The sequence below is a fragment of the Dermacentor variabilis genome, chromosome 9 (genome assembly GCF_050947875.1).
Source record: "Dermacentor variabilis isolate Ectoservices chromosome 9, ASM5094787v1, whole genome shotgun sequence".
Lineage (NCBI taxonomy): Eukaryota > Metazoa > Arthropoda > Arachnida > Ixodida > Ixodidae > Dermacentor > Dermacentor variabilis.
In genome coordinates, this window is record NC_134576.1 from 37,933,048 (window position 1) to 37,946,621 (window position 13,574).

A 13,574-nucleotide genomic window follows, 5' to 3' on the forward strand; every position below is an offset into this window, starting at 1 on the left:
TGTATTTACACAAACCACCTCACAGTGCTACAAGCACCAAGCAAAGCTCGGGAAACAATTTCGTCTTGAATGTGCAGACATTTTCTGTTGCTCTTGCTCTCTGCTGAAGGGTAATGAGATTTGATGACACTGTTTTAGCATTGCTGTGGAGCTGTACCACATATTTTGAGCATAACCTGCATCCCCACTTTGCACCTAAACATTCTGAATTTTCGGCACAGGAAATATTCATAAAATTACAGTAAGAACAAGCCCACCTGTTTCTCAGGCACACTTCCATAGTCCCACTATCACAAATGAGCGCACAAAAAAACACTTAACGGTGAAACCACCACGCAATGCCCCTGGAATCGCCCCAACTGAGGTGAAGAAGCCTAACATTCTGTTTCTTAGTTTGACACAAACAAAAGCCCTGTTGAATGCGGCAACTAGCATGTCACTGCAAGCTCCTACTGCTCGTGCATTTGCTGAAATGCCCTAAACCAGGCCAATGCTGCTACCAGACAAATGCGAAGTAACAGCTAATCTATTAGGTCCTCATGGGCCAGAAAAAGCTCCATAGCTTAGCACCAAAGATTATTCTGACAATGTAGACTATTCTACCATGCATGAAAACCTGGTTACCTCAGAGCTCAGAGACGTGTGCGTTTTTCTCTTATCAAACATAATGGCTTCATCATCATTATCATTATCACAAGCCTATTTATGTTCACTGCCCACTTTTGTTAGTCCAGTGACTGCATTTCCTTTCCAGTGCTCCAAGTGACCAATGGTTATCTGCCCAACACGTTACACTATCTGCCCAGATCCACTTTACCTCAGTCAAAGCAAAATCGTTAACAAAATACAGTAGAAAAGGCACATTTATACTAGCGTATAGATTAGGGTCCCTAGACAAGGACTACAGCAGGACTCTTGGTACATGTTACAATAGTGACTGTAAAAGCAGCATTAAGAAAATAATCTTTTAAAAAGCAACAAGAAAGAATGCTGTTTTGCACACAACACAGTAAATCATCAAAACTGAAAGTTTTTATAGGTAATATAAAATATATGTAATAAAAACATATGACAGTAAAAGCAAACAGTCATCGAAATTATTTGGACAGGCTAATGGACAACCTTCTCATATGAAGGAGGCTATAGACAACGACCTTGGCTAAAATAGCAGCAAGTTTGTCCTCTGATACAAAGTGCCAGCTTCCCAGCTCTTGATATATTATGCCTACTGCTTTTTGTTCCATTCCTGGCTGTGTAGTCCTTAGCTTTCTTTAAAGTTTCTCTGTCGTTCTACAAGTTATGAGCCCATACATGAGTGATGGCAGAATAGAGGGATTATTACTTTCCAACAACATCGGTAAGCTGCCGTGCCTGACTTAGGAGTTCCTCCTAAATTCAAACTCACCATTAATGACACTTCAAAGTGTGCTAGCTTGAGGAGTACTCAACCTCCCTTTGCATCACACTCAAACTTCAAGCCAAACTCAATATCGTTGACCTCGCTCCCAGAATTTTTAGCAGTTATCAACTTCAACCTAGCAGTTCGCGAAGTTAAGGTCAACCACATGAGGTCATAACCTCATGAGGTTTCCCGCCTTTGGTTGTGATCGAAATGTGGCCAAAGTTGCTCATGAAGGTGACGTTACAATGTCAATGATTGGCTGAATTGACAGCAACTGGTGTTACGAGAGATGGCGCAGGCGGGCTCACCCGGAGTGCTGCCTTGCGCCGGATGCCATGTCCGAGGCTCCGCACCAGCTGCTCCCAGAGGCGCTGTGGGGGCACAGCAGGCTCCCATCCGGCACTCTCGTCCACCAGACGGATCTGGGCGGCCAGGGCCGCCGTGCCCGACTTCTCGAGGAGCACTCCAATCAGCTCCCCGTGGGGATGGCCCGAGGTGACCCGTTCGCGCATGGCAGCTGCCAGCGACAAGCACAGCCCGGTTGACAGGCGTGACACGAACTGGGACACCACCTCTCGTTCATTGCTGCAGCGCAAAGAGTCAAAAACAAAACGCCGAAAGCAGTACTCATTGACATGCCATCAATGAATCAATGTGCCCGAGGTGAGGGCACGCATGTTTGTACGTTTGGAATTTATTGGAACAAGAGCAATGAAGAGATGGTTAGGTGAGCCGGACTGCTTCCATTTATTCGTGGGTTCCGGGGCAGCGCAAGGGCTCTGAGGAGACGAAGACAATGCCAGGGTTACAGCTGCACCAGTCCTGAGCAGGCCTAGTTCTTTAGGACATGTCTTGCACACTCTTGTAGTTGATAATGACAAGGCTACCACAGCACCTTCAGCCCAAGCACGGTGGACGAATAGACAGGTGTCCCAACAAAAGCATCTAGAGTAGGGTGACTGCGCTTTTGTGCACTCTCCCTTTCTTTGCCGCCAGGAGTGCTAGTGTTTACATTTATATACATAGCATTTTACATTTTATACATAGCAGGCAATGCTGCGGAATCTGCGAAATTAAAAAAAAAAGACAGTGCGGTCATAGAAGTCTCACTCCGCACATTTGCTCTGATCTGCGATGTTTTCTAAGGAATAATGTAATTCGGTCCCTGGCCTTGCGTGCAGAGCAAGGATGAGCTGTTAATCTTTTATTCCTCCAGTGCATTTTGGCAGATCTATACAATCTAATAATATGACCAAATATACCCGATGGACAGCCGACATGTTCTCTGGCTTTCACTCTTCCTTCAGCGTTGCAAAAAAGTTCCAAAAAAAAGGAGGAAAAAGAAAGAAGAAAAAGAAAAGAAAAACGTGTACGGTGTCTCAATAACACTATGAAGTGCAATTCAAAGAGCAAATTTGCCCCAGCATGACCATAATTCACTAGAAAACTGCCTCTCCATGCTTTGTCCTATGTACAACACTGAAGTCATGTCTGACAGTTTTGAAAACTTGGCCTATACTGTCAGCAGTGCCAATATAGGCAGTACTAAATTGTGGCTCCCCACTAATTCACTAAAGCGGAAAAAGTAACCATTTCACGTTCAGGACAAACAGAACTTCTTAGCTTGGTTGTCTGAACACAATATTTCCATTTCATCGGAACTTTTACCCATTTTATGCTTTTGCGCTGAGAAATGATGCCTCATGACCTGTTGCACCCCCAGCGACAATGGTGGAAACTCTGAACAGGAAAGAGAAGCATTCCCGGGCATTGTCAAGACCAGTGTCCATTCTTCCATGGGCCGAAGTAAGCCGAAAGAGAGGGCTACTGCTGTTATCTGCAGCTTTCTTTCTCTTTTGAATTTAAGTTGGTTCAAATTTAATCTAGACAATAGACTCAGTTTACAAAACTGAATACCTTGTCATAGCAGACAAAAAGCTTTTCGTTAAGTAATAACATTGCATGAAAAAGGAATGAATGCACATAAGATGCCTAAAAGTGTTGTCGTTTTCTTTCTGTAGTGTTAAGTGTTTACATGAGGTTTGCATGTGAATTATGTCCGTGCAACAAGTACACATAGGTGGGTCTTCCTATAGCACAACACGGCCGTGTGTTAGTAGTGGGTACCCAATGCTTAGTCTGCATAGTGTTACATTAACGCATTCCTGGTGATGACAGATATTCCGCCTACCTAATACTGATAGAGTAAGGCTCCTCAATTAACTACATCAATCCATACTGCCTATGGCAATACCAGAAAAATACCTGCCGTGCCGCTACAGTAGACTTCCATTAAGTCGAAGTGGTCGAGAATGGGTGGTGAGGTTAGAAGAGTGACGAGACGAGAGAAGGCGGTGGCTTCCGAAGTACCCCACGAGACTTTTACGCCTTTTTTCAAAAGATTAGTGAGTGGTTTAGCTATTGCCGCACAATCTTGAACAAAACGACGAAACTACAAGCATAGCCCTACAAAACTTCGAACATCTGCAGCTGTCTTCGGAACCGGAAAGTCTTGGACAGCGTGATTTTTTCGGGATCAGGCTGTACTATGGAAGCGTCAATGAGATGGCCCAGAAGAGTAATTTGGCGGTGGCCAAAACAACATTTGGACGAGTTAAGTTGCAGATTCGCCTTTCGAAATACATCAAGTACAGTTGTTAAGACACTCAAGGTGAGTGTCGAACGTTGGCGAGAAGACGATGACGTCGTCGAGGTAGCAGAGGCATGTGGACCATTTAAAACCTTGGTGCATGGAGTCGATCATACGCTCGAAGGCGGCAGGGGCATTGCATAATCCAAACGGCATTACTTTAATTGGTATAGGCCATCAGGTGTGAGCAACGCAGTTTTTTCTCTGTCCATATTGTCAACAGCAATCTGCCAGCATCCAGAAAGAAGTAATAGCTGGAACCGTGCAGGCAGTCAAGGGTGTCGTCTATACGTGGGAGCGGGTAGATGTCTTTCTTAGTAATGTTGTTCAGATGACGGTAGTCTACACAGAAGCACCACGTGCCATCATCCTTCTTAACCAACACCAAAGGTGATGCCCAGGAACTCAAAGAAGGCTCAATGATGTTTTTATCTAGCATTTTGTTCACTTCACTTTGAATTACTTCGTGTTCCGACACAGAAACTTGATAAGGTCGTCGGTGAATAGGCGTAGCACCACCAGTAAGAATCTGATGCTTGACCGTGAGTGTCTGGTCTAAAGGGCAATCGTCGAAGTCGAAAATATCTCGGTACGGACAATAATGCTTGGCAAAAGTCCTCAGTCTGCGCAGAGGACAGGTCCATTGCAATCATATTCTTTATGTTGGGATCGGCGCCCGAGGCTGGCCCGGTGGGCCTGCTGAGCTCGCAAGAACCATTGGTCAATAACGCTGCCATGTGATGGTCGCCGAGACAATCAATGTTGCAAGGCAAATACCTTGCGGTAGAATTTGCTATGCCAATCCAAAGTTAAAGATAGGCATGTGAGTGCGGTTTGCAGTAATAGTAAGTATACTGTGAGGCACGGTAACGTCAAACTGTAGTGGAATGTCGGGCAGAGGAGTGACGAGGTACTCGCCATCAGGAACTGGTGGGGAAGACAAACAGTTCAATACAGGCTATTGGCTTTGGCGGCAGGCGAAGAAAGCCGGTGGGGCATAAGCGGCACTGGGGTGCGTCAGAAGGTTCTGCAAGAATCGGTAACTCAAGGCGAAGGGTACTGGCAGAGCAGTCAATAAGAGCAGAATGAGCGGAGAGAAAATCGAGGCTGAGAATTAAGTCGCGGGGGCAATGAGCAATCATGGTGAAGAGCACAGGAGTGTGGCGGCCGGCGATGCTGACACGTGCCGTACACATTCCGATGATAGGCACAGTACCGCCATCCGCAACGCGGACGACGTGTGCCGACGCTGGGGTGAGGAGCTCGTTCAGTTGTCGTCAGAAGGCAGCACTCATAATAGAAAGATGCACTCCTGTATCGATGAGTGCCATGACAGGATAGCTGTCAACGTCAATGTCAAGAAGGTTTTGGTTCGTAGGTAGCGTGAGCAGAGGATTTGAGGGCAAAGTCGACAATGCAGCTTCACCTCCAGAAGCTGCAGTGCCTAGTTTTCCGGCTGGGCCCAGGAGGCGATAGGCGACGAAGAGAAGCGACAGGGTTGGGGAAAACGAGACTGATGGCGTCGAGATGAGGGCGAGCGGCTGTAGCGAATCTTCGGAGCAGGAGCATCAGTGGCAGTGGGTTCATGGCATGCAGTATAGGGAACAGAAGGTCCAAAGGTGCGGGAGTAAGCGGCGGCGTATGTCCGAGGAGGTGGTGGCCATCGGTTGCAGCAGTGACGAGCGACGTGGCCGATGCGATAGCAGTGGGAGCAGATCAGCCTCTCATCAGGGGTACGCCATTCGGACGAGTTGTGGCGAGATGTGGCAGAAAAAGACTGCTGGGGACGAGGAGGGCCGCTACAGAATTGGGGAACGCTGGGTTGAGATGTTGAACACACGGAGCTCAGACCCATGTTCTCAAATTCCTGTCTGATGACAGCCGGAATCATCACAATTGTGGTTGCTGGTGGATCGGGAGGCGTTGCTGAGAAAGCTGGCGAACAGGCAGCTTCGAGTTTGCGGCGAACAATACGGGTTATGTCGTCACTGATGGTAGTAGACTCCTGTTGGTTCAATTTTTCAGTTATTTCCATCCCAACCGAAGGTCCCAGCCAGCACTTATGCATTTCTAGGCCCTAACTTTCGTTATTGTGATCCTAAAATTGACCTTCGCCAAATAATTCTAACTTGACCAGTCAGCATGCATGCGCATGACTCCTATGGTGATCCCAATAGCGACCCCTTCAGTGGCAGCATGTCTTGGCAGAGCTTAAGGTACAGTGAATGCATGGAACACAGGTGAAAAATCCCCAGTCGAAAAAGCTTATTTTTGGCCTGTCCTAGGAAGATTTTTAAGCAATAACAGTATGTAGCTCACAATGGCTGATTACAATATTTATCTTACTATAATGCTTGCCTTTTCTTTTTCTTTTTCAAAGAAAACTGAAATCGGATACAAAACCATATCATGTTTGCAACGTTTATATGTTTTACCGCACATCAATGCTATACTGTAACAAAGCCGACTTTAAAAAGTCATGCAGAAAAGCTGACTTCAGGAAACCAACTGCCCGTTGGACCCTTGCCGATTTTTCTTGCTAAAAAATTGGGTCACATTAAGATGATAATTTGTCTAGGAGCTTTAATGACATTTCCACATTAGTTTTCTATTTTGTATGAACAAAAAGCGGGCCTTCTTTTGATATGAGGGTGTGCTAGGATCAGGCAAATACTGCCAAATGAATCATCAGTGTGTTTTGTCATTTTTCTGTGTCTTGTTTAATTCAACCCATCAAATAATTTGACCAATTTAGTCGGTCTTGTCAGGGTCGAATTATAGTCAACTCTATCAGCAGGCTGTTCAAAACGCTTAACACTAGGCAGCCGTGGTGGCAAACCTTACAGCTGCCTGCACTTGTAACCAATGTGCCACGATTCAAATGGATGACGCGACCGTCACACCACTGTTGCAGTCACGACAGTGGCGTGACGATGACGGCAGGATGAGTGTCGGACGACAAAGCTAGAAAGATGATTATGGAATGACCACGACGGCATCACGACCATGATATGCCTAGTGGCTAAAAGTAGTATTAGACAACTTGGGCCACTGGGTCGCCATAGAAGGTGCGACGACGATGGCATGACGAGAGCCAGATCACAAAGTTGGTATGACGACAATTGAATGCACACAATGGCATCACAATGGCGGTTTGAAATGAATTTATGACGAATGTATGACAATGACAGCGTGACGACAACGGCATGACAAATGTTGAGCGAACATTTTGGACAACAAAGCTTGACCGACGACGATGGAACAACCACGACAGCATCACGACCACAAGCCCAAACCTGGCAGCCCAAGCAGGTAGACAACTTGAGCTACACACACAGACACACACACACACACATGCATGCACATACACACATTCGTATATAGATAGGCTCAAAACGGCTGAAATAGGCAAGGAACGCCATTCACACTAAAAGAAGAAAAAGCCATGCCTCTCTACCACCGAAAGTATCACCTACACAAACGCAGATGACTTTGAGTAGAATCATCACTGAATAAAGTTTTTAAATTCTTCTTCTCAAAGGCAGACTGCTTGCACACACCTGTGAACATTTACTTCAACTGAAACCACATGAAACAGTGTAATACTTACTGCGCACAATATTGCACCAGCTACTGTGTCATTGTGTTGTATTACGGGCAGAACTGCAACTTTGTTTTATTACACCTACACGAATGCAATATATTCGTTTTAAAATGGAAAATGATTCTCTTCCAAGCAGTGACACAAATGCATTTCAGGTAATCAGTACAGAAACAGCACAACCCACAGGAAGACAAAAAGTAAGAAGTGGAACAAAATGGTTTGACTTTGATTTGTTACGAACATACGAAGTCAACAGACAATGAAGCAAGAGAAAGCATAGGGTAAATAAACCACTATGTTTAATTGAAGTTTAAGAAACAAAGAAAAGGTAAATGAAAAGGGACAAAAAAAAAAATCAAGAAATTGGTGCAGTGCTCCTCTATTAAGCAACCACAATGGCCATCTTATTGACCACTTTCTTGGGTATTAGTGTTTGTGTCATAGACCCAGCCCTAGGGGTAATAGTCAGAGGTACTAAAGACCATGGCGTGTGGATGTGATAAAGCACAGCACATGCAATGTGAAAGATGAGGGCTCAGCTCCCATTGGTGGTAAGTTTGTCTTTTCAACCATTTTCTTTTACCTTTTCTTATTTTATCTGCAGTAAAACTTTTTAAAAATAACAATTTCCACTAAGCTTTCATGGGCTTCATAAGCCTGTTGGCTTCACATGGTTGTAACTAGCAAACAACGTCTAGCCCATCAGATCCCCTTCTCACTTGTTGCATTGCGAGGGTCTTGAGTTTTTCAGCCTTGAGGCTGTGAAAAATGACAAAAGAAACGTAGACAAAGCGCTGTGAAATAAAGTCATAATCTGGTGCTAACCACTAAGACTACGGGAACGATGCCAAATGTGGCAGTCGTAGATCGACGAACTGATTTAGCAAGCCTGGCTCTCACCTGAACAGGACCAGGCCAAGTGAGTAGCCAATGTCTGGAAGATGGGACTGGAACAGTTTCTCCAGAGGTTTCACAGGAAGCTCTTCCTCTTGCCAAAAGCTCACCATCTGAAACAACAAGAGAAGGAGTGAAGCGCTGTTGCTGATTTCAATCTGAACACCAATCTACACTGGCTCCTCAGACTGAACCCTCCAGGTCTGCCCGACACTCTTAAGAAAGTTTGCACCCTTTGGGGCTTCTCTTGTCACACAAAAGTAATCGTCATCTATCCTGCCCACATTTCCTTTCCTTAACGCTGCATGCACGGTACTTCCAGGTCACAAATGACATGCGCATTGTCTGCATGACACATCATTCCCGACAGGAAAGTAGCGAACGCAGAGTTTTCAAGAAAGAAAATGCAAGCAAGGCATATGACGATTACTGTTGCGGGACACGTTAAGCCCCAAAGGGTGCAAACATTTTTTAAGAGTGCACCACAGTCCTGGATATTATGGGCCTGACTACAGTTTGAGTACATGACATCCTATGCCACCAAAGGACATTGCAGCCCTAAACAGGAAGTCCAGTGAACTGCCCAGCGATGGCTGGGCAAGAGCACAAGTGGTAGGCAAGAGAAACACAAAAACAAAGAATGCGAGAGGCTGTCGAGAAGCAGGAGGCACCAAAATCTGTCTTTTTCATTTCCTGGGTATACTGCTGCTACACACAGCTGGAAACATCTTGGAAGGCTAGCCAGAATGCAAATGCGGTATTATTTGTGAGCCTGAGCCAATGTTGAGTGAGCATCAGTTGTGCTCTTGTGAACAGCTACACGAAAAACCCTGGTTGCTGGGGTGGAGGATAGCATCTTTAGACTAACAGACAAACGTAAAACTTGGACACCAGAGAGGAGAAGAGACAAATATAGCATTGTTCTGAACAAATTTGTTCAGAACAAGTACCTTCTGATATATGACATCTTATCCTGCCACAAGGTGGGCAGGTACAAAGACAATTTCTTCTTTGCATGCACTTTTTGGAAATCTTAAACAGCCCCATTTATTAATATGCTTAAATATTTTTTGCAAATAGAATTATTTTTTGTAAAGCTTGATGCAAGATTCATAAGATCATAGAACTGGTCTAACTTATAGTAAACTTTACAAAAGTTCAGAATAGTTGGCGGGTACACACAATGGTTCTTTGTCAAAGAGAATCTTTTGTTCAAAGGAGACTTCTTTTGTCAAATTGCATTCATGTTAGAGAACATTATAATATTCTCTCCTCTTTAAAGAAATATGTCATGTCATGCTGTTATGTGCATGTGATAGCACTTCACAGCAAGACCTCTAAAAATATAATCGTACAAGAGACGAAAGATGGCGGGCGAAATTACATCTAACTCTTGCAGAACTAAATTCTGCAGTTTTACGTGCCAAATCCACAATTTGATTATGAGGCACTCTGTAGTGGGGGGACTCTGGATTAATTTTGACCACCAGGGGATCTTTAACGCACCCTCAGTGCGTGAGGCACGAGCGGTTTTGCCTTTCGTCCCCATTGAAATGTGGCCACCGTGCCCAGGGATCGATCCTGCGACTTCGTGTTTAGCAGCGCAACAACATACCTGCTAAGCCACCGCGGCGGGTTCTAACTCTCACAGCTTGCTACTTTGTAACATGGCAGAACTTCAAGCATCAAAGCAGTTTACTTACGTTTTCGAAAAATCCAAAGTTGGCTTCACTGTTCTCCTTGTCAATGAGCCTGTAAAAGTAAATTAATTAGCATAAGTCCAATGAATGAACCAGAGAGAGAGAGTGAGTGAGTGAATAAGTCAGCAAGTGGATGTGAGAGGATGAGCAAACAAGTAATTGAGGAAATGGGTCAGTGATTGATAATTTGTGATTGATAGTGATTGATAATTTCTGAGAAACACGAAGCTGCTTCCTCTTCCAACGACCAGCCGGCTAAACCAAATTCTGTCTGGTGTACCTTGCGAGTACGGATACAATGAGGTTGCACTTGAGACAATCAAGGCCTTTTTCAAAGACATACGTCCTATCGAGCGGTGCGGCACTCTTGTATTGGACGAAATTAAGCTACGGGAGTCGGTCGATTTCAACAAATCAACTTTGAACTTTGATGCGTTCGTGAGCTTTGGGGGCCATTCAAGGGAGCAAGTTGCGGCTGACCATGCTCTAGTGATCATGTTCATACCACTTTTTCATAGGTGGGTGCAGCCAGTAGCCAGCTTTGCTACTAGAGGCGCTGCCCCAGGCTTTGAACTGGCCAAAATAATTATGGAGTCTGTGCTGAAACTTGAGCGCTATAGCGCTACTATCATAGCCGTCGTGAGCGACGGTGCTGGGAACAACAGGTTGATGTGGAGTCACCTTGGGATATCAGGCAAGCTGTCACAACCAGTCAACAAGTGTCCGCACCCGACCCTTGAAGACGGACGTTCTCTTCACTTCTTGTGCGACGTTCCACATATTGTCAAGTGTGTGAGGAATCTCCTTTTGACCCACAAGCATGGAAAGGTAATTAATATTCATTCAACTTTTGAAAAATCTGGCACCTTGAAGGTTACGATGTTTTAGAGCGTCACTGCTTGATTTTTGTTATATTCTTTGTAGCTGGCTCTGACATGGTGAGCTTCGAGCACTACAGAAAGCTTCATGACACTGAGGAAAAAAAAACAGCTAAAGGTTGTTCCAAGGCTGACGGCATCTCACATTAATCCAAAGAAGCTCCAGAAGATGAACGTTCACCTGGCAACACAGGTAATACCTGGGCAGTACCATAGTGTGCCTTCTGCTTTGTATAGTTTTTTTGCAGTTGCTGTCTTGGCACGTCAGCGGCAAAGTAAATGGCTTGACATGTAGAATGTCCACTCTGATCGTGGGTGTTAACTGAAATATTTTAGTGATAGTGAATGCTACTCTCAGCTCTTCAGCAGGAGCGTCGCTTTGGGCCTGAAGTTCTACTGGGAGCAACGGATGCCTGGCTTTGAAGGAACAGAAGGAACAGAGAGCTTCACAAGGCGGATGAATGACCTCTTTGATGCTTTAAATGCCAAGTGCCCAGCCGAAGGCATACGCAAGAATTCACCCCAAATCAAGGTACAAGGAAGTTTTTATGCGCTCAGCATGTCTACTACATTAAACTATTAAACAGATGTGTTACATGCTATTTTACTTTGTCATCCAGGTGATCATCGACTTCCTTGAAATGCTGAACTCAACAGAGAAGGAGAGTGTTAAGAATAACACAAAGCTGTTTGCCTCCCAAATGACGGCCGAATCTCTTCGAGTGACACTAATGTCAGTCCTCGACATTATCACTTAGCTACATGACAAGGGCGTCAGATACGTCTTGACTGCGAAGCTTAACCAGGACCCGCTAGAGGTAACACTTATTTCGTTGGTTTGAAATAACTGTTCTCTTTAAAGCGAAGCTTTATATGCCTAGGCGAAATCGTATATGGCTAGGCGAAATCGCGTGTGTACAGAAAACTATCATCAGCAGGATTGGCTCGAGTGTCGTCATCGTCTTCCGCAGCTGGCTGCGTTGCCGTTCATCACTCCAGCGTAGAATTTCACTTCTCTTCTGCCCTCGTAATGGGGAGGCCGCGTTTAGGGGGGTATGAGCTATTGCTTAAGGGAGTATGAGCCACTCATTGTCTTACGTAACGGACACATTTAATTTTGAAGAAATTTAATTTCGAAGAATCACAAGCGGCAAATGGCGGGCAAAGGCTGCTAAACACGCCGCCGAGCAAACTCGAGACAAGGAATGCAAGCGACAACGGCGGACTACGGGCATACCGTCAGTGACGTCATTCTCTCCATCGCAGCCGATGAACCCTCGGGCTTAAACAATTGATAAACACAGGGGTCGCACGTTTCACCTTCGCTGGTTAACCATCTTCCCGGAGTGGAAGAGCGAACGATGCTTTTTTTTTTTTTTTTGTGGCTCGTGTGTTCAAAGACTGACCTCATCTTTCTTTTTGTAGCGCTTCTTTGGCGTGGTGAGAAGCTTCGGTGGGGATGAAGATCATCCTACAATCACGATCTCATGGTATCACTAATTCGGACAAAGGGGAACGCCAGCGAGCGTGAAACACGTGCAAACTGCCCATCCGCACGAGCTCAAGGCTGCGGCGAGGCGTCTGCAGTGGAGCGCAATGAAAAGGCGCTGCCAGCTGGCGGCAGTCACAGAAGTGGGGACAGCGGCTGTAAGCGCACGGGCGGAGAGGTTTACAACTGAAGCTAGTCTAGTAACGTTGGGACGGAGGGACGGACGGCCAGACAGACAGACAGACGGATGGACGGACGGACGGACGGACGGACGGACGGACGGACGGACGGACGGACTGACAGACAGACAGACAGACAGACAGACAGACAGACAGACAGACAGACAGACAGACAGACAGACAGACAGACAGACAGACAGACAGACTGTTGCAATACAGTGTATAGCTACATTGCTTCAATGTGAATCACATTAACATCGACATTTATCATGAAACGAGTTCTGCCGGAATTTTTATCAACTAATTGACTGGTTTATAGATTTAGATGTCTCGAAGCAACAATGAGGCTAGGAGAGGTGCCCTAGTACAAGGCTTCTGAATAATTCTGTACTGCCTAGGGTTCTTTATTGTGTACTTAAATATAAGCCCATGAATGTTTCTGCATTCTGCCCTTATCTAACTGCAGCCACTGTGGCTAGGCATCAAACCTGCAACCTTGTGCTGAGCCACAGCCACATGCAGGTACCAGGTTCACAGTGTGTACAGGTAGGTCACTCTTACAATGTGGTTACAGTATGCCAGGAAGAACACAATCAATGCATTCATCTTGCTGCTCACGATCTCAGCAGACGTGTTCTACAGGTCATGACATGTTTTTGAGCACAGCCAGTGTCAAGCTGAGTTGTTACAGCACATGTCCCAAGGCAGTCCCAACAAGCTAAGCACATCATAGTGCCCATCTAGCTATACTTCTTTCTACTACATCTGGGTAGACTTT

The 13,574-nt window shown here is 45.4% G+C and overlaps 1 protein-coding gene across 1 annotated transcript in view; it reads right to left on the reverse strand.

The window, feature by feature from the left end:
- Positions 1 to 13,574, reverse strand: part of LOC142592614 (uncharacterized) — a 189,827-nt gene that overhangs the window by 14,933 nt on the left and 161,320 nt on the right. Inside the window, exons 29-31 of the mRNA XM_075704154.1 lie at positions 10,254 to 10,302; positions 8,557 to 8,663; positions 1,711 to 1,987 (exon numbers count right to left, since the gene is read on the reverse strand). Coding sequence (XP_075560269.1) covers positions 1,711 to 1,987; positions 8,557 to 8,663; positions 10,254 to 10,302 — 433 coding nt within the window. The remainder of the gene's footprint in view (positions 1 to 1,710; positions 1,988 to 8,556; positions 8,664 to 10,253; positions 10,303 to 13,574) is intronic.